This window comes from Salvelinus sp. IW2-2015, unplaced genomic scaffold (genome assembly GCF_002910315.2).
Source record: "Salvelinus sp. IW2-2015 unplaced genomic scaffold, ASM291031v2 Un_scaffold3328, whole genome shotgun sequence".
In the NCBI taxonomy this organism is placed as follows: domain Eukaryota; kingdom Metazoa; phylum Chordata; class Actinopteri; order Salmoniformes; family Salmonidae; genus Salvelinus; species Salvelinus sp. IW2-2015.
This window is the reverse complement of record NW_019944612.1, coordinates 44,307-66,305: the sequence shown is the minus strand read 5'-3', so window position 1 is coordinate 66,305 and position 21,999 is coordinate 44,307. Positions and strand designations below refer to the sequence as shown.

The 21,999-nt window shown below is 40.7% G+C and overlaps 1 protein-coding gene and 1 long non-coding RNA gene across 2 annotated transcripts in view; both read left to right on the top strand.

The window, feature by feature from the left end:
* The first annotated feature begins 70 nt into the window (after window positions 1–70).
* The window catches only part of LOC112075665 (ladderlectin-like), a 60,679-nt gene continuing 38,750 nt past the window's right edge, over window positions 71–21,999 (top strand). Inside the window, exons 1-4 of the mRNA XM_070441001.1 lie at window positions 71–95; window positions 1,375–1,440; window positions 1,579–1,679; window positions 9,856–10,032. Coding sequence (XP_070297102.1) covers window positions 1,383–1,440; window positions 1,579–1,679; window positions 9,856–10,032 — 336 coding nt within the window. The 5' untranslated portion in view covers window positions 71–95; window positions 1,375–1,382. The remainder of the gene's footprint in view (window positions 96–1,374; window positions 1,441–1,578; window positions 1,680–9,855; window positions 10,033–21,999) is intronic.
* On the top strand, window positions 10,769–11,218 carry LOC112075664 (uncharacterized). Its single transcript, XR_002895023.2, has 2 exons — window positions 10,769–10,852; window positions 10,989–11,218. It is a non-coding gene; the product is annotated as an uncharacterized lncRNA (long non-coding RNA).

Below are 21,999 nucleotides of genomic sequence, written 5' to 3'. Positions count from 1 at the left end.
TCCATTCTTATGGTATATAAGCAGCTTGTTTAACCTGGGTTTGTTCAGTGTTTGTGGTGTCCCAGTTTCTTTATTGGTCCTGTTGGCTAAAGTAAGTTCCTGCTATTGTAACTTGTCTAGGGTTTTAATTTCCTGCATTGGGGCATAATATCCTGTTCATCCTAGCTTGTGTATTGTAATGGTGTAGCTAGCCCAGTATTAGACCTTTAATTTAACTGTATGGGAATTGTTACAGCTTGTGAGATGAGACCTGGTCCAATGATCGTTCCTGCTAGCAGAATGTGTCATATCTATAATCTGGTTGACTGTCACACTGCTTTTCTTTCTTGGCCAGGTTGAGAACTTGAGTACTCATCTAGCCTACATGGTTAAATGAATAAAATACACTGTAGTGATTGGTTGCCATTTGCACCATGGAGCATTGAACAAGAAACTATAAAATCCAGTTTTTACCCCCCCCCCCCCAAATCAAAACCTTATATGGATTCCATATTGTGCTCAGCTCTCTAGCTAATCCACCTCACCATATGGCCACCATGCTGGGCCAGACTGGAAGTAGAGGAAACATGGATGTGCAGAACAAAACATTGGCAGCCATATTTGAATGGGTAGTGTCTAAACTAGATGTAGTTATTGATCAGTGCTGTACATGGTGACTAATCAGAACTATCTAGTGTATTATGGATTGATATTCAGAGGTGGGACACATGCTGCTAGCAGGTACCTCATTGAACCATGTTCTGCAAGCTGTTGCTATGGAATGTCCTTTGATCTTGCTTCATTAATTAATAGGTCTAATATTGGGCTGTGGTGTAGCTTACTGGTCAGTCGTATGTTAATGTGGTGTATTCCCTCCAGCACCACGACGTCTTATCACATCCTTTCCTGATGGCCATTTCACCTTATCTACTGGTGTTACAAGCCACTAAGCCTTACCTGCCAGCCTTGTGTACTGTGCTTTTATTCTTTGTTGGATAATAAAAGAACCAGAATGGAAAATGGTTCAACCATAATGCCTGTATTCTGACAGATTTGTAAATAGCCAAAGCTGCAGGACATTTCTACATTTGGGAACTAGACCTCTATTGTCTAGTTCCTGTCTGAGTGGAGAGAAATACCTGCCCAGAATTTCTTCTCATCCCTGCTTAGGGAATAGGTTGGTGTTTAGGAAAGCAGACATATTCCTGTTCTAATCTACTGTATGTGGAGGAAGATGCCTAGTCCTTCATTAGTTGAATCTGTGGTTAGTACTGGGATACATCTGATAAGTGTAATTCTGGGGTATGTGGAGAGGTCAGGGGAACACTGCACTCCCCTAAACACTGAAGTACTCATTTACTTGCTTTTGATGGCTTCACTCTTTGTTTCTCTCAGGAGACTCCATGACCATGTTGACCAGTCTTCTGCTTCTCAGTGCTYCCTTTGCTCTGGGAGATGCAAGTAAGTCTACTTTTCTTGACTCGATCTGTATTTTTCTTGTAGCAGAGGTGACTGACTGATCTACAAATAAAAATGTAGCTGTGATTTGTACATCTTTCTCCACTAGCCTTTAAAGCCACATGTAACTCCTCCTTACAGATTCACTTCTAGAAGAAGACTTGTGTCCTTCCGGTTGGACCAAATATGGATCAAGCTGCTTAATGTTTGTAAAGACTACAAGGAGCTGGCCTGAAGCAGAGGTATCACCCTTACATCTACTGTGAATTTGAAGGGGAAGTGTAGTTGAAAATAGCTATCCGGAAGGGTCACTTCGGGGGGAAAGTGGGGTTTCAGAATAAACTTAATGTAATGGGTGGACAGGCGGTGGTTCTGGAGTGATGGCTCCGACTTTGATCACCAGAACTGGGCTAAAGGAAGGCCCGCTGCTGGTGCCAGAGACTTGTATTCATATCAACTTTTGAGGTAGAGTAAGCCCAGTATCATTACTGATCCAGTCATCAAATTAAACGTATTCCTTGTTCATTTAACTATTTAATCTCTCATGTAGACTTTCCTACTGTTGTCTGTGTACAGCTGAATATTTCGGTTTCGTCTTCAGGTCAAAAGCGCTGGAACAATGCATTATGTGGAAGGAGCTTGCCCTCTGTGTGCTCCCTGAGACTCCTGCCTCTTCGCAAGACTATGCATTAAAAGCATTAATGCGGAGGACATAATGGCGCCGTAGAGAACACTGTTTTGGCGAGCTCCCGTAGCATTCATAAATGTATATTTTTACATTAATCCCCTAGCTTGAGAAAGTGGTAGGATCTGCTAAATAAGTTATCCTAGAATGAGTCTACGGCTATTTCTCAAAATTTCCCACAACATGCCCGACAGAACTAAGAACTCGCCCCAAATTACCATCCCTGTAGATGTGCAGGAGGAGCTAGCTATTGTTAGCGAAGCTAACACCATTGCAGATCCAAGCACAATGGACCTGGTGATTCAAAGGATGACGGATAACATTACTAAAGTGATCGATGTTAAGATAAGAACGGTCTTGGACAAAATAGCAGGCCGTTCAGCTGAACTACAGGAAGTTGTCAAACATGTGGAAGGAAGAAGTGCTACTGCTGAAATTTCTACTACATCAATGGACACTAAGATAAAAGCACTTGAGAAACAGGTGCGTGAAATGGCGGAGCACATTGACGACTTGGATAATCGAGGATGCAATATCCGTGTTGTGGGAAAATCCGGAAGGGTCACGTAAAAGGGAATGGATCCCTGGCTACCTACAAATGGACACTAAGGCTGGTCGTGTGAAGCTTGACAGAGCCCATCGCTCTCAAGCACCGATAACTGGTCCCAACCAGCGCCCACCGCCAGTGGTTATAAAGTTCCACAACTTCACCGACACGCAGCGTGTCATGGATGCGGCTAGAAACATCGTTTCAACGATAAGGTCCAAAGGTCTCATTCTTCAATGATTATTCCACAGCGGTTGTACGAAGACGCAAAGCGTTTGATGAGATGAAGGCTCGACTCAAGAGAATGAAGATGGACTACGCACTGCTGTACCCGGCCACATTGAAGATTATGGTCAACGGATCGCCTAAAAAAAATATATCTATAAAAACTACACACCTGAAGAGGCTGCGTTTATTGACTCGCTCGGGTGAATAACTGTAAGCTGCTCCTCCACAGCATTGGTTAACTTTTATATTTTTTTATCTGATCATGAAACAGTGGTCTGAGTTCTCACGTTCAGTAATATTTATATCTTTATTTTTCATGCTAAAGTAACTGACACTATAGCTCAGACTGAGATGTGTGATTCTATATTGGTGCACAGACTTGGTTTTAGGTGGAAGAGCCTCAATCTTCGATTGATTTTTTTCATTTCTATATATATATATATATATATATATATATATATATATATGGATGAGGTTATTGAGTGGCAATGTGGACTTAAGAGTCTACATTGAAAAGTTGAAATCCCCTGCGTGTTAGCTAGTGGGAAAACCCCCTTTTGGATCTTTAAATGTTACATTTTGGGTTTAGTATAGTTCTCTTCAGGCTTCTTATCGTTTGTTTATGCTCGTTGAGATCGGAAAGAGTTCTACACATGGAAAAAGGTTCCACCCCATTTTTACAGTAGGATTCAGTCTGGATAATGAATGGTCAAAAGAGCAATGGCAGGTAACAGACTGCGTGTATGTACATGGAACATTAGAGGGAGCCATAACCCCATTAAATGGAAGAAGGTACTGTCTTTTTTGAAAAAATGAAATATTGATATTGCCCTGTTGCAGGAAACTCATTTGGATGATAAGGAGCATCTTCACTTGCAACAAGGGGGGTTTGGTCAAGTGTTTTTCTCATAATTTACATCCAGAAGTGGAGGTGTAGCAATTCTTGTGAAAAAGAACCTACCACTTAAGGTGTTAATGTGTGAAAGATAAATTTGGTCGCTTTGTTATAATTAATGGTACTTTACAGGGGCAGAACATTTCCATAACGAACATCTACTGCCCACCCACCTGATTTCCTCACTAAGGTATTTCTAGACTTTTCAGAATTAAACTCAGACACTGCAGTGGTTGGAGGAGATTTTAACTGTTTAAGGGTTAATATTGCGGAAAGAATGTTGCTTCCATCAATGTAATGGTCTGCATTTCCAATCCCCCCCATATATTTTTGGGGTAAATATATATATCCATACACGCATGCATATATAGACATACATACTTTTTTAAAGAATATACTTTTATTATTCCCCGCAAACCCTACCACCGATCCCCCAATTGGAGTAAATGAATAAACACTTATTCTTAACTTCAATTTATACACATTTTACAGTCTACTTTACAATAGTTATCTTGTTTGTTCTTAGTCCTTCCTCTATTTCTGATGTCCACCCAGTTTGATTTCTATTTGTAACTGTGCTATTTCACAAAAGTTCCAAACCTATATATGTTTTACATTGTTTATCTTGTTATTAGTCCCACCCTTCAGCTCCATTCAACCCCTCCCATCTATCTCTCAACACCATCCATTTCGGATTTCTATTTGCCATATATTTTTCAACTGTGCTGTGATGCTTCACAAAATAATTGAACCTTCCTATTCTCATAGCTTCTACAGGTTGTAAATTAAAAATATATTTTTTTGCTAAAATAATTATATTATTGATTGACTATGGCTTTTCAAATCACCCAGTATTTATATCTGTATCTATTGATTGACTATGGCTTTTCAAATCACCCAGTATTTATATCTGTAGCGTTAGTTCTAGGCAAATGTTGCAATTCTTCAGCCATTCCTGGACCTGTGACCAAAAACGAACTACATATGGACAATACCAAAATAAATGATCTAATGACTCTGCCTCCTCACAGCAGAATCTGCAGAGCTGGGAAGGTTGTATCCCCCATATATATAACATTCTATTAGTTGCAAGAATCTTGTATAGTAATTTAAATAGAAAAATTCGAAGTTTTGAATCTGGCGTTTTGCGTATCAATTCATAAACCATGTGCCATAGAATGGGTACATCAAATCTCTTCCCAACTATTTTGCAATTTATATGGCACAGCTGTCAGTTTTTTGGTCCTTAAATGAAATTGGTATGTTTTTATTTATCACACTTCTTGAACCATTTATGTTCTTTAATACAGGGCTGACATACAAGTTCCTTACTTTTTCCCCTTCTACTTGCCTCTTCCATTTTTGTGGTAATGCTGCAATTAATTTTGGGTAGAGTAGACATTTCCATATGTCTGTTAGCTGCATGTGTGACAACTCCACCAGTCCTATTTATGATATTTTATTAATTTCTTCAATACATTTTTTTTCATCAATTATTTGATTATTACCACAATTTGTTGTACTATTTGTTCTGTCCTTTCAGGTGGATTAAACAAATTGCAACCAACTTTCTAAGGCTTGTTTAAAAAAAAAGATATTTTGGAGATTTCCTTTTCAAACAACTGAAAGTGAGCAGGTGTAATCTGAATAAAGGCCCTTCAACACAGGATGAGACATTTGTACCAATTTTGTCACACCCTGACCTTAGTTATCCATGTTTTCTTTATTATTTTGGTTAGGTCAGGGTGTGACATGGGGGATGTATGTCTATGGTTGCCTAGATTGTATGTGTTTGTCTTGTCTAGGGGTTTTGTATGTTTATGGGGCGTTTACTAGTCTAGGTGTTTGTATGTCTATGGTTGCCTAGATTGGTTCTCAATTAGAGGCAGCTGTTTATTGTTGTCTCTGATTGGGAACCATATTTAGGCAGCCATATTTCGTGGGTTATTGTCTGTGTAAGTTGCCCGTGTTTGCACTATTTGATTATATAGCGTTACGTTCGTTGGTTATTTTGATAGTGTGTTTAGTGTTCTTCGTTTCGGTAAATAAGAATGTATTTATATCACGCTGCGCCTTGGTCCTCTCTTTCTCCCGAAGACGATCGTGACAAATTTACTAGACCAATTTTGATTTAAGTATAACTTTTGTATAACTGCTTTTAGTGAGGTTTAATATTTAATAATTTCTGCCCTCCGAATTCATATTCATTATATAATAGGCCCTTACAAGTTTATCTGGCTTGCCGTTCCAAATAAAATAATTTTTTTGTTCATATAATTTAAAAAGCAGGTCCCGTTCTTGGATGAATGGTCAACTTAAGCATCCACGAAATGTGGATCGTGTTACTAGGGATATGTCAAACATTCTGTGAATTCTCCTTCATCACACCATCATAACGTGTGATTACAGAAACTGAGAGATCCTTTGCGATTGCTTTTCCCTCTTATATTTCTAAAATGGCACAGGAAGTTATCAATATGGCTAACTCTTTGGAAATCCTAGCTAATAGTACAGTTGATAGTGTTGAGTGAATAACTGCTGAGATGGTTGCCATTCGGACTGGGGAGATGCAAAATTGTTTGGCCCTTGATTATCTTCTGTCCGCACAAGGGGGTACTGGTGCTGAGGGGTACATGTGCTGTACTTATATTCCTGATAATTCTGAGGAAATGCAAATCAGGACTGAGGGTGGTAAATATCATGATTACAATCCAGATGATTTAGGCTTGGTCGGTAAGTTTTGGTGAGCATAACACTTCCAATAGTGGGAGTTGTGGATATTTCTCTCTAACCTCATCCAGGTTATCAAGTGTGCTGTTGGCGCCCCCCCTTGGTTTGTGCTGTGGTGGAGACCTTTGTGGGCTATACTCGGCCTTGTCTCAGGATTGTAAGTTGGTGGTTGAGGATTTCCCTCTAGTGGTGCGGGGGCTGTGCTTTGGCAAAGTGGGTGGGGTTATATCCTTCCTATTTGGCCCTGTCCGGGGGTTTCTTCGGATGGGGCCACAGTGTCTCCTGACCGCTCCTGTCTCAGCCTCCAGTAAACTTAATGTAATGGGTGGACAGGCGTGGTTCTGGACGTGATGGCTCCGACTTTGATCACCAGAACTGGGCCTAAAGCGAAGGCCCGTGCTGGTTGCCAGAGACTTGTATTCATATCAACTTTTGATGGTAGAGTAGCCCAGTCATCATTACTGATCCAGTCATCAAATTAAAACGTATTCCTTGTTCATTTAACTATTTAAATCTCTCATTGTAGCTTTCCTACTGTTTGTCTGTGTACAGCTGGAATATTTCGGTTTCGTCTTCAGGTCAAAAGCGCGCTGGAACAATGCATTATGTGGAAGGAGCTTGCCTCCTGTGATGCTCCCTGAGACTCCTGCCTCTTCGCAAGGACTATGCATTAAAAGCATTAATGCGAGGACATAATGGCGCCTAGAGAACACTGTTTTGGCGAGCTCCCGTAGCATTCATAAATGTATATTTTTACATTAATCCCCTAGCTTGAGAAAGTGGTAGGATCTGCCTAAATAAGTTATTCCTAGAATGAAGTCTACGGCTATTTCTCAAAATTTCCCACAACATGCCCGACGAAACTAAGAAACTCGCCCCAAATTACCATCCCTGTAGATTTGCAGGAGGAGCTAGCTAATTGTTAGCGAAGCTAACAACCATTGCAGATCCAAGCCACAATGGACCTGGTGTTCAAAGGATGACGGATACATTACTAAGTGATCGATGTTAAGATAGAAACGGTCTTGGACAAAATAGCAGGCCGTTCAGCTGAACTACGGAATTGTCAAACATGTGGAAGGAAGAAGTGCTACTGCTGAAATTTCTACTACATCAATGGACACTAAGATAAAAGCACTTGAGAAACAGGTGCGTGAAATGGCGGAGCACATTGACGACTTGGATAATCGAGGATGCAATATCCGTGTTGTGGGAAAATCCGGAAGGGTCACGTAAAAGGGAATGGATCCCTGGCTACCTACAAAATGGACACTAAGGCTGGTCGTGTGAAGCTTGACAGAGCCCATCGCTCTCAAGCACCGATAACTGGTCCCAACCAGCGCCCACCGCCATGGTTATAAAGTTCCACAACTTCACCGACCGCAGCTGTCAATGGATGCGGCTAGAAACTCGTTTCAACGATAAGGTCCAAAGGTCTCATTCTTCAATGATTATTCCCAACGGTTGTACGAAGACGCAAAGCGTTTGATGAGATGAAGGCTCGACTCAAGAGAATGAAAGATGGACTACGCACTGCTGTACCCGGCCACATTGAAGATTATGGTCAACGGATCGCCTAAAAAAAATATATCTATAAAAACTACACACCTGAAGAGGCTGCGTTTATTGACTCGCTCGGGTGAATAACTGTAAGCTGCTCCTCCACAGCATTGGTTAACTTTTATATTTTTTTATCTGATCATGAAACAGTGGTCTGAGTTCTCACGTTCAGTAATATTTATATCTTTATTTTTCATGCTAAAGTAACTGACACTATAGCTCAGACTGAGATGTGTGATTCTATATTGGTGCACAGACTTGGTTTTAGGTGGAAGAGCCTCAATCTTCGATTGATTTTTTTCATTTCTATATAATATATATATATATATTATAATATATATATATATGGATGAGGTTATTGAGTGGCAATGTGGACTTTAAGAGTCTACATTGAAAAGTTGAAATCCCCTGCGTGTTAGCTAGTGGGGAAAACCCCTTTTGGATCTTTAAATGTTACATTTTGGGTTTAGTATAGTTCTCTTCAGGCTTCTATCGTTTGTTTATGCTCGTTGAGATCGGAAAGAGTTCTACACATGGAAAAAAGTTCCACCCCATTTTTACAGTAGGATTCAGTCTGGGATAATGAATGGTCAAAAGAGCATGGCAGGTAACAGACTGTGTGATGTACATGGAACATTAGAGGGAGCCATAACCCCATTAAATGGAAGAAGGTACTGTCTTTTTTGAAAAAATGGAAATATTGATATTGCCCTGTTGCAGGAAACTCATTTGGATGATAAGGAGCATCTTCACTTGCAACAAGGGGGGGTTGGTCAAGTGTTTTTTCTCATATTTACATCCAGAAGTGGAGGTGTAGCAATTCTTGTGAAAAAGAACCTACCACTTAAGGTGTTAATGTGTAAAGATAAATTGGTCGCTTTGTTATAATTAATGGTACTTTACAGGGGCAGAACATTTCCATAACGAACATCTACTGCCCACCCACCTGATTTCCTCACTAAGGTATTTCTAGACTTTTCAGAATTAAACTCAGACACTGCAGTGGTTGGAGGAGATTTTAACTGTTTAAGGTTAATATTGCGGAAAGAATGTTGCTTCCATCAATGTAATGGTCTGCATTTCCAATCCCCCATATTTTTGGGGTAAATATATATATCCATACACGCATGCATATATAGACATACATACTTTTTTAAAGAATATACTTTTATTATTCCCCGCAAACCCCTACCACCGATCCCCCAATTGGAGTAAATGAATAAACACTTATTCTTAACTTCAATTTATACACATTTTACAGTCTACTTTACAATAGTTATCTTTGTTTGTTCTTAGTCCTTCCTCTATTTCTGATGTCCACCAGCAAGACTACAAGGAGCTGGCCTGAAGCAGAGGTATCACCCTTACATCTACTGTGAATTTGAAGGGGAAGTGTAGTTGAAATTAGCTCTGACTCTAAAAGGTGATACTTTCTTAAACAGAAACACATGACTGATGTGAAATACTGAACTTCCCTTTATTAAGATGGGAATTTTCTATACTTTTGAATATTTAATGTGCCGCCTGTATACTGGAACCCACAGGACATGGCTTAAGACGGAGATAAACTCGTATCTTTAAGAGAATGTTTTAAAAGGGAATTAGTTGTGATGGTCAATATTTGGTTGAGAGTCCAGAAGACAGATTCTCAGCTAGGCTGGCCGACTGACTAATACATGAAGTGTCTTTGTTCCCATCTACTGCTTGGCTGTTATTGTAGATAATACTTTTCTTCACTGACTTGCCTAGTTAAATAAATACTTTCTTTTTTAGAGGCACTGTGTGTCCCTTGGTGATCAACTGGTGTCTGTACCCAACGTTGTGGAGTACCTTGGKGCAAACCTGGCATCTGTGCACAGCTCCGAGGAGGATCAGTTTCTACAGGCGTTGGTCTTGGAGAAGACTGTTGGTTTCCCTCCTACCTGGATTGGTGGATTTCTTTCTGTTAAGGTGGGACCAGTAAGCACAGTGTTATATAGCCATTATTGCAAGGAACTCCGTTCCATCATCTTGCTCAAGTGAACATCAAACCTGGTTAAAAAAAATAATGTCAGTTGTAGCATGTTAGCTACTTGTAATTTGTTTATGTAGTTCTGTCTGAGCTGTATGTCATTTGTGTGGACKCCAGGAAGAGTAGCTGCTGCTTTTTAACAGCTACTGTAATGGSTTCCATATAAAATATCAAGAGTGCCCAGGAATAGTTAGCCTCCCTTAAACATGGCCAATAAAGGCAAGGCTGCTAGTTAATCCCCAAGCTCACTGGTGTAATCTATGGCCGGAGCAACACCCTGAAGCCTTAATCGACCCTGGTAAGTCAGTTCAGATGACTCTACTAATATACTTCAATGTATTTAACTTCAAGCTTCAGAGGAGGCTTTGTAACTTAAAACGCTCTAGTTAAGTATTAACATTTATCAATAGTAATATATTCCAGACAGTCTTCTTGTAAACGGTGTGTGATGGGTTTCTAGCTTTCAAGTTGTAGACCATGTATGTCTTTGAAATGCCATTGATGATTGCAAAGTAGGATTAGGCTCCAATGTTCTATCACAAGCAACTAGTCCCTCAATGGTTAAGTATGGTACTTTAACTTTTTTGTTGCAGGGTAATAAAAGACTACATTAGAGTTGTATTCTTGAAACCCCACTTTCCCCCCTCAGGAAGGCGTGGTTCTTGGAACGATGGCCTCTGACTTTGATCACCAGAACTGGGCTAAAGGAAAGGCCCGATGCTGGTGCCAGAGACACTTGTATTCATATCAACTTTGGAGGTACAGTAAGGCTGTCATTCACTATGCCGTCATCAAAATAAACTAATCTCTAGTTCATTTAACTACTTATTCTCATGTAGACTTTCCTACTGTTGTCGGTGTACAGCTGAATATTTCGGTTGTGTTTCGTCTTCAGCTCAAAAGCGATGGAACAATGAAATATGTGGAAGGAGCTTGCCCTCGGTGTGCTCCCTGAGACTCCTGCCTCTTCGCCAGACTATACACTAAAAGCAGCAATGCTATTCTGTAGTGTCTGCATCCTTAATACTTCATTGTAACGTCAAATACTTTGTTGCTGTTAAATGAAGTCTCAGTTACTACACAAATGTTGACGAATTGTTTGCAGCCAATAAAATGTGGACACTATTTTGTCTCATGTGTTATTGAACATGAATGATACYTTGAAGATAGTATTCTTTCTTACTGGTCCCCTGTGGGACTCAAACCCACAACCCTGATGTTGGAAGTGCCATGTTCGACTGTCACCAGGACATAACTGTCATTGTGCATAATTTTTAGTAAATGTACACCTGTGAAATTACGCAATATGTTTCAGATACTGAAGGTTGATTTGTTAATGAATATTTGTTTCATAAATTGTGTATAGAACTGAGAAGGTCATTAAGCATTATGCCTGTTTGTCACCACTCTAAAAATACATGGTTTATATTCACCTAGGCAAATCCACTTTCTAGCTTACAATGACAACCTACTCCGGACGGTGCTGGGCCAATTGTGCGCTGCCCAATGGGACTCAATCACAGCTGAATGTGCTACAGCCTGGATTTGAACCAGGTACTGTGGCAACTCTTGCACCTAGATGCAGTGCCTTTCACTGCTGTGCCACTCAGTCGCAGGTTCCTGGAGTATCCTTTAGGGTTTCTTCAAATTGTAACTAGGGGGAATCCCTTGTAAGTGATCCTTGAAGAAAAAATTCAATCATGAGGTGAAYTGCCAGCGGAGCTTCAAGTACAATGTTTCATATCTGGGGTGTTGATGTTCTCTATCCGTAGCCAGAATGCTCACCATGCYCTGCAACATCGAACAGGATTCCAGTTACATTCATCAGTGGTGTAGGGAGGTTGAAGTCTGAACATTTTAATTATACAGATTAACAAAACTAGCTCACGACAGATTTCATACCTCGGTGTTTGTGGTGATTGACTTTTGCTAAAAGTTCTCATACCTTGTCCATAATGTAGAGTCCTATAGGGTATTAACCTTTCTAGGACACACGTTTCCCCCCACAACATTCCGCTGAAAAGGCAGCGCGCGAAATTAAAAAATAATTWTTTGAAAATATTTTCACACCTTTACAAGTCCAATACAGCAAATGAAAGAAACATTTTGTTAATTATACCCATGGTGTCTGATAATAAAAAAATGTACAGCGATCAACATTTATGCTAGATCACCAAATCCAAAAAACACACAGCCATTTTTCCCAGCCAAAGATAGTCAAAGCCGAAATAGAGAAAATGAATCACTAATCTTCATCAGATGACACTCATAGGACATGTTACACAATACATTTGTTTTGTTCGATAATGTGCATATTTATATCCACAAATCTCGGTTTACATTGGCGCTATGTTCAGAAATGCCTCCAAATATCGCCGACAGTAATTGAGCCACTTCATATTCAACTTTGATGAAAGATACATGTTTTACATAATTAAAATACACTTGTTCTTAATGCAACCGCCTGTCAGATTTTAAAAAACTTAGGAAAAAGCTGACAGACGAGCGCTCAGAAATAACACATTTCTCCGCCATGTTGGAGTCAACAATTACATAATATTCCCCTTGATCTTTCATCAGAATGCAGTGCCAGGAATCTAGTTCCACAAATCGTTGATTTGTTCGATAATGTCATTACTAGTGTCCAATTAGCTATTTTTGCTAGCACGTTTAGTTCACAGTGTCCAAACCCTTGCGACGGTCCAGTTGAACTCGGCAAAAACTGTTATATTCCAGGTCGAATAAACTGGTCAAATTAAGTGAGAATCAATCTTCAGGATGATATCATATATCCAATAACTATCCAACCGGAGCGTCGTTTTTGTCTACAGGCAATGGAACACATGGCCATATCATGACTAGTCGCGCGTGACCAGGAACTAGCCATTCCTGCCAGACCACTGACTCAAATAGCTGCCATCCGGCCCCACATCACACTAGAGGCTTCCTTCCACGTTCTACTGACTGTTGACATCTAGTGGAAGGCGTAGGAAGTGCCGTCAGATCCATATCTTACTGGGATGTGAATAGACAATGAGTTTAACATCAACCAGCCCCAGAATTTCAACTTCCTGTTTGGAATTTTGCCTGCCATATGAGTTCTGTTATAATCACAGACATAATTCGAACAGTTTTAGAAACTTCAGAGTGTTTTTTATCCAATAGTAATAATAATATGCATATATTAGCATCTGGGACAGAGTAGGAGGCAGTTCACTATGGGCACACGATTCATCCAAAGTGAAAATGCTGCCCCCTATCCCTAAAAAGTTAATTGAAGAGGTAAGGGAGGATGAATGTGCTCTGCATAACATACCAATACCAATTGTCGTACCTCGTCTGTATACCTGCGGACACAAGTCTTCTGCACGCAATACAGCTAACCTTATCCATTGAATTGTGTCCATGTTCTGTTTAAGATTGACACAGGAAAAGAGTTCAGAGCCTGCTTCTACTGTCCTTATCTAAATGTTTGTTGGGCAGGTAGGTTCCTGTAAGGACCCCCACCAGCTAAGGAGGTTCAATGATGAACCCCACCTATCTTATTCAACTGTAATCATGCATCTGCAACAAAGATAGCTCAGATGTGCGAGTGCCTTCTGAATCCTAGTCCAAGTACACTCTAAAAATGTGGGGTTCAACGAGATCTAAGGTCCGCAGTTCTTTTTAGAACCTTACGGTTCTTGGCACTGAAAATGCCCCCCAAAAGGTTCTTCCAAGAACCCCATAGAAGGTGGAAAGATCTAAAAAAGATATAGTCAGAAGACACTAATGGATGACCCCACCATCAATGCCAATGAATAAACCCAGCCCATCAATACCCACTATATGACCCCACCATCAAAGACACAATACTACCGGACCCTGAGCATTGATCAATAAGAGTACATCACTGACCCCTAATACCATGCTAACTTAGAACACTAATATAGACCCCACCATTCAATAGACACAAAATAGAACCCCCACAATCCATAACGAATATGACCCCACCATACAATAGACACAAATATGACCCACCAACCAATAACACAAACTATGACGAGCCACATCAATACATCTATATCAGACCCCACACCAATCAATAACACTAATATGACCCACCTACCATGCAAACTAGACACTAAATAGACCCCACCACACACACTACGACACTAAAATTGACCCACCAATCAAATACACTAATATGACCCCCACCATCATACAACTAAACTATGACCCCAAACCTCAATAGACTGATATGACCCATCATCATACACTAATATGACCCCAACACTCAAATACAACTAATATCGACCGACCCAACCCGAACAGTACGAACAATGAATGACCCCAACCAAATCAATGTACAGACATATATTATATGCACCCGCCACCCATCCCCATAAAATAGTTCTTAATATACGCGCCACCAATCAATACAATTAATATGACCGCCAACATCTACATACCACCATAATATGACCCCACCATCCAATAGACAACTGAAAGCCCCCACATCACACTACACTTCACATTGACCTCCCGACCATCAATAGACTGATATGACCGCATCAAACACAATCCCTAAAGACTGCCCACCATCAATACACTAAGATATGACCCACACCAAATCATACACTAATATGGACCCCACCCATCAATGACCAATCTAATAGACCCTATTCCTACGCTACTATAATACAGGTCCCTAGCAACCCCCACCAATCAATAGACTGGTATGACCGAGCGCCACCATCATTACCTAATATGCACCCGCACCCCATCATGAGACCACTCATACTGAACCCCACGACGCAGATCAATAGAGACACTGGATATGACATAGACCATCAATGTACACTAATATTGACCCACCATCAATACAACTAATATGACAGTCCACATCATATACTAGATATACCACCATGCGAATCACACTAATATTACCCTCCACATCAATACACCTAATACGACCATCACCATCAAATAACACTAATAACACCCACCATACAATATACTAAATATGAATCACCACCAAATCAATCACACTAAAGACCCCACCATACAATAATACACTTAATAACCCCACCCGCAATCAGAATAAGACATCTAAATTATGACCCACACAATAGACACTTTAATATGACCACTACCATCAATACACTTAATATAACTCCACCATCAATAGACACTAATAGACACCAAAGTCACCAATCAATACACTAATATGCAGCCAGCACACATCAACTCCAGACTAATATGACACCTACATCCAATACTCCAGATCTTCTAATAATGGACCTACCACCATCAATACAGCTAATGAGTGAACCACACCATGACTACTAAACCCACTAAATAAGCCTCCCCACCATCAATTACACTAATATGAACCCACCCCATGATATAGACACGACTGCATGACCCCACCATCAATACACTATATAGAACCCTACCATCAATAACACTATATATAGACCCCTAACGCCAAAGCAATAGACATAATAATGACCGCCACCATCCCATACACTAAGATATGACCCCACCATTACAATATGACACTAATTAGGACCCCACCATCAAATAACCTAATATGGACCCCACCAAGTATCAATACACTAATTGACCCACCATAATAGACCACTAGAATATCTGACCTCCCAATCCATCAATCAGACAGCTAATATGAACCTCCACCAACCAATAGTACAATATTACCCCACCATCGATACACTAAATATGGCCCACAACATCCATACACTTAATATGACCCCACACCATCAATATACACTAAATATGAGCCCACCCATCTAATAACACAATATGACCCAGCCACCATCCGATATACACTATATGACCCCACCATCAATATACACTAAATGACCCCACCTATCATAAAACACAAGATTATGACCCACCCATCAATACACGAATAGACACATCAATAGACACCTAATGATGACCCCCAACCATCATATTACACTATATTATCGACCACCATCAATAGAACACTAATGACGCCCACCATCAATACACTAATATGACCCCCATCCATCAATACACTATAGACCCCACCAATCAATACACTAATCATGAACCACATCATAAGCACTATATGACCCCAACCCATCAATAGACACTAATAGACCCCCCACAATACACAATATGACCCCCCATCAATACACTAATATGAACCCCACCATCAACTATAGCACTCAATAGACCCCACCATCCAATATGACACTAATATGACCCACCATCCAATCATACACTAATATGACACCACCATCGAATAACACTTATATGACCCCACCATCACATACACATGATATGACCCACCATCAATATACACTAATATGACCCCACCATCAAAATTCACTAATAGACACCCCATAACAATACACTATAAACCATAGAGAACCACTAACTATGACCCCACCATCAATAACAACTATATAGACCCCACCAATCAATATACACTAATATGACCCCACCATCAATAACTAAAATATGACCCCACCTCAAAACCACAAAATCGACCACAATCACTACAACTAATAACCCCTCAATTACAACTATAATGACCCCGACCATCAAATAATCCACATCGATGATGACCCACCATCATACACTAATATGACCCCCACCATTACAATAACACTAATATGACCCCACCATCAAATATCACTAATATGACCCCACCAATCAATACACCTAATAATGACCCCACCATACAATACAGACTAATAATGACCCCACCATCAATAGCCTAATATGACCCCACCATCAATATACTAATATGACCCCACCACAATGCACTAATATGACCCCCATCATAGGACACTAATATGACCCACCATCATAGACAACAATAGACCCACCATCAATAACACTAAATGACCCACAACACCATATTCAAACACTATATGACCCCACATCAAAATACCATTAATATGACCCCACCAATCAATACATAATATGACCCCACCATCAATAATCTAAGATAGAACCCACCATCAACACACTAATGACCCCACCATCAATAAGACACTAATATGAACCCCACCATCATATACACTAATATGACCCCACCATCAATACACTAATATGACCCCACCATCAATATTACATATGACCCCACCATCAATACACTAATATGACCCCCACATCAATACCACTAATAATGACCCCACCAATCAACTAAGAAATCATGACCATCAATTAATCACAATATACCCCACCATCAATAGACACTAATATGACCCCCACATCAAATGAGCTACTAATATGACCCCAACCATCAAATACACTATATGACCCCACCATCAATGAGACACTAATATGACCCACCATCAAATACACTAATACTATGACCCCAATCTTACACACCCATGATACACTAATATGACCCCACCATCAATAACACTAATATGACCCCACATCAAATATATGACACTAATATACTCCACCACTCAATAGACACTAATATGACCCCACCATCAATACTAATATACCCCACCATCAATCACATAATATGAACCCCCAACATCCATCATAGACACTAATATGACCCCACTCATCAATATACCCCTAATATAAACCCACCAAAAATCAATACACACTAATTATGACCCCACCATCAATAACACTAATATGACCCCACATCAATAACACTAATATGACCCCACCATCAATAGACACTAATATGACCCCACCATCAATAGACACTAATGATACCCACCATCAATAGACACTAATAAGACCCACTCATCAATAATACTCACATCTAATAACACTAATATGACCCCACACATCAATACACTAATATGTTACCCCACCATCAATAGACACTAATATGACCCCACCATCAATAGCACAATAAATGACCCACCATCAATATGACAAACTATATGACCCCACCATCAATACACTAATATGACCCCACCATCAATAGACATAATATGACCCCACCATCCAATATACACTAATATGACCCACACCATCATACACTAATATGACCCCACCATCAATACAACTAATATGACCTCCCATCCATCAATATACACTAATATGACCCCACCATCATAGACGACTAATATGACCCCACCATCAATACACAATATGAGACCCCACCATCAATACACACTATATGACCCCACCATCACATAAACGAAATATGACCCCACCAATCAATAGACACTAAATATGACCCACCATCAATACACTAATATGACCCCACCATCAATAGACACTAATATGACCCACACCATCAATACATAACTAATATGACCCCACCATCAATAGACCTAATATGACCCACCATCAATACACTAATATGACCCCACCATCAATAAGACACTAAAGACCCACCATCAATAGACACATATATGACCCCCCATCATATACACTAATATGACCCCACCATCAATAACTAATATGACCCCACCATCAATAAACTAATATGACCCCACCATCAAATACACTAATATGACCCCACCATCAATACACTAATATGACCCAAACCACTCAATAGAACACTACATATGACCCACATATCACTATAGACCCCACCATCAATAGACACTATATGACCCCCACCACACTAAACATCTAATATGACCCCACCATCAATACACTAATATGACTCCACTCGACAATACACTAATATGACCCCAATCAATAGACGCCAATAACAATATATATACCCCACCATCAATTACACTAATATGACCCACCCGACCATCAATAGACACTAATATGACCCCACCATCAATACACTAATATGACCCCACCATCAATAGACACTAATATGACCCCACCATCAACTAGCACACTAATATGACCCACCATCAATCACTAATATGACCCCACCATCAATACAACTAATATGATCCCCACCATCAATAGATTCATAATATGATACCCACCATCAATACACTAATATGACCCACCATCAATACACTAATATGACCCCACCATCAATACACTCTATATGACCCACCATCAAATGACATCTAATTGACCCCACCATCAATAACACTAATACCCCACCATCAATACACTAATATGACCCCACCATCAATACACTAATATGACCCCACCATCAATATACTAATATGACCCCACACAATAAACTAATATGACCCCACCATCAAATAACTAATATGACCCCACCATCAATACACTAATATGACCCCACCACCATCAATAGACACTAATATGACCCCACCATCAATACACTAATATGACCCCACCATCAATAGACACTAATATGACCCCACCATCAATACACTAATATACCCACCATAATAAGACACTACATATGACCCCACCATCAATACACTAATATGACCCCACCATCAATAACACTAATATGACCCCACCATCAATAGACACTAATATGACCCCACCATCAATACACTAATATGACCCCACCATCAATACACTAATATGACCCCACCATCAATAACACTAATATGACCACCATCAATAACACTAATATGACCCCACCATCAATACACTAATATGACCCACCATCAATAGACACTAATATGACCCACCACAATAGACTAATATGACCCCACCATCAATACACTAATATGACCCCACCATCATACAACTGAATATGCACCCAATAATAGACACTAATATGACCCCACCATCAATAACACTAATATGACCCCACCATCAATAACTAATATGACCCCACCATCAATACACTAATATGACCACCACATAGACACTAATATGACCCCACCATCAATAGCACTAATTATGACCCCACCATCAATACACTAATATGGACCCCACCTTCTCAATCAGAGCATGCAAATTGACCCCAACCATCGAGCAACTAACTGAAACCGCCCACCTTCAATAGCAGATCTTAATATGACCCGCCATCACCACCAGCCTGTACTGGTTGACACCAAGGGCCAGGTATGGTGGCCATGAGCTGATGCTGCTTACCGCCAAGAGATACGACTCTGTGGCATCACAGAACCCCAAAACAGGAACGGGATCTCATCGGGCCAGGCGATGTTTTTCCACTCCTCAAATTGTCCATCTATTGCATGTACATGCCGTTCTCTTAATCGAACGGGGAGCTGTTATCCACCATAAAGAACTGAGCACTAACTGGATGTTTTTTGTTTGTCGCCCAATTCCCTTGCTTACAGGTGTATAAAATCCAGCACGCAGTCCAGAAATCTCCATAGACAAACAGTGCAGGAGAATTGTCTACAGAAGAGCTCAGTGGAACTTTCATGTGCCACCACGTAGGAAGCTCAATCCTTTTCAGCAAAGTCCAGTTTGTAAAATGTAAGTTGCTGTATTCGGTGGAGTGGAAAAGTCAACAACGGCTTCAGCGTGAAGTTGGTACGCCACATCAAGCTCCAGTTTGGAGTCGCGAGTGGTGGAAGCCGCGTAGTGCCGTAAGTATAAATCGTATGTCCCTTCTTGGTTGCAACACCACTACTGAGTTTAGAACTGCCTCTGGACCACGTCAACGTCAGCACAATGAACTATGGAGGTTCAGTCGGGAGCTTAAAGAAATGGGTTTCCATGGCCGAAGCAGACACCGCAACCAACCCTAAGATTACATGCTCATGGCAGGAGTCGACTGGAGCGGTGTGAACTCAACGCAAATTGGGAGCATGGGAATGCGATCGTCAAGGAGTGATGAGTCCACCATCGCAGTGCAAGTTCCGAGCGGACGTATCTGGATTTGGCAGAATGCCAGAGAGACATGTCGACACTGCCGACATGCATAGTGGCCAACTAAAGTTGGTGGATTAAGGAATAATGTCCTGGTGCTGTTCATGGTTCGGCACCTTTAGTTCCAGTGAAGGCAAATCTAGATGCTACAATGACATTGTAGATCGATTCTGTGCTTCCAATTTGTGGCATCAGTTTGCGGGAAGGCCCCATCTTCCTGTTGCGCAGCCTGACAAATCCCCCGGCCAGGTTTATACCAGAAATGGTTCTCTGAGATTGGTGTGGGAAAACTGGACAGGAGCCCCTGACTCATACCCCATCGCACATCACTAGTAGCGATGAATTGGAAACGACCACACTAACGAGCCAGGCCAAATTGACCCTAAACATAATCGCCCGACCTCACTAATGCTGAGTTATCGTAGCTGATGATGATACGAACGTGCCCTTATCGCAGCAATTTTCTGACATCTAGTGAAAAGACCTTCCCAGAAACCTGGAGGCAGTATAATTTTAACAAAGGGGGGGCACAACTCCATGATTTTGGAAAGAGAATGTTGATGCGCAGTGTGACCACATACAGTGAGGGAAAAAAGTATTTGATCTCCACTGCTGATTTGTACGTAATTGCCCACGACAAGAAATGATACATTACCGTATAAATTTTAATGGTAGGTTTTATTTGAACATGAGAGAGCAGAAATAATCAACAAAAAAATCCAAAAAAAACGCATGTAAAAATGTTAATGAATTTGATTGCATTTTAATGAGGGAAAAAGTATTTGACCCTCTGCCAAACATGACCTTAGTACTTGGTGGCAAAACCCTTGTTGGCAATCACAGAGGTCTAGACGTTGTCTTAGTAGTGGCCACCAGGTTGCAACATCTCAGGAGGGATTTTTGTCCCACTCCTCTTTGCAGATCTTTCCTCTTTACAAGTCATTAAGGTTTCAGAGGCTTGCATCGTGTGCAACTCGAACCTCAGCTCCCTTCCACTAGATTCTATGGATTAAAAGGTCTGGAGACTGCTAGCCATCCAGAGACCTTAAGCTGCTTCTTCTTGAGAGCCATCTCCTTTGTTGCCTTGGCCCGTGTGTTTTGGGGGGTCATTTTCATGCTGAATCCCATCCACGTACCATTTTCAAACCCTGGCTGAGGGAAGGAGTTGTTCACCCAGGATTTTGACGGTACATGGCCCCGTCCATCCG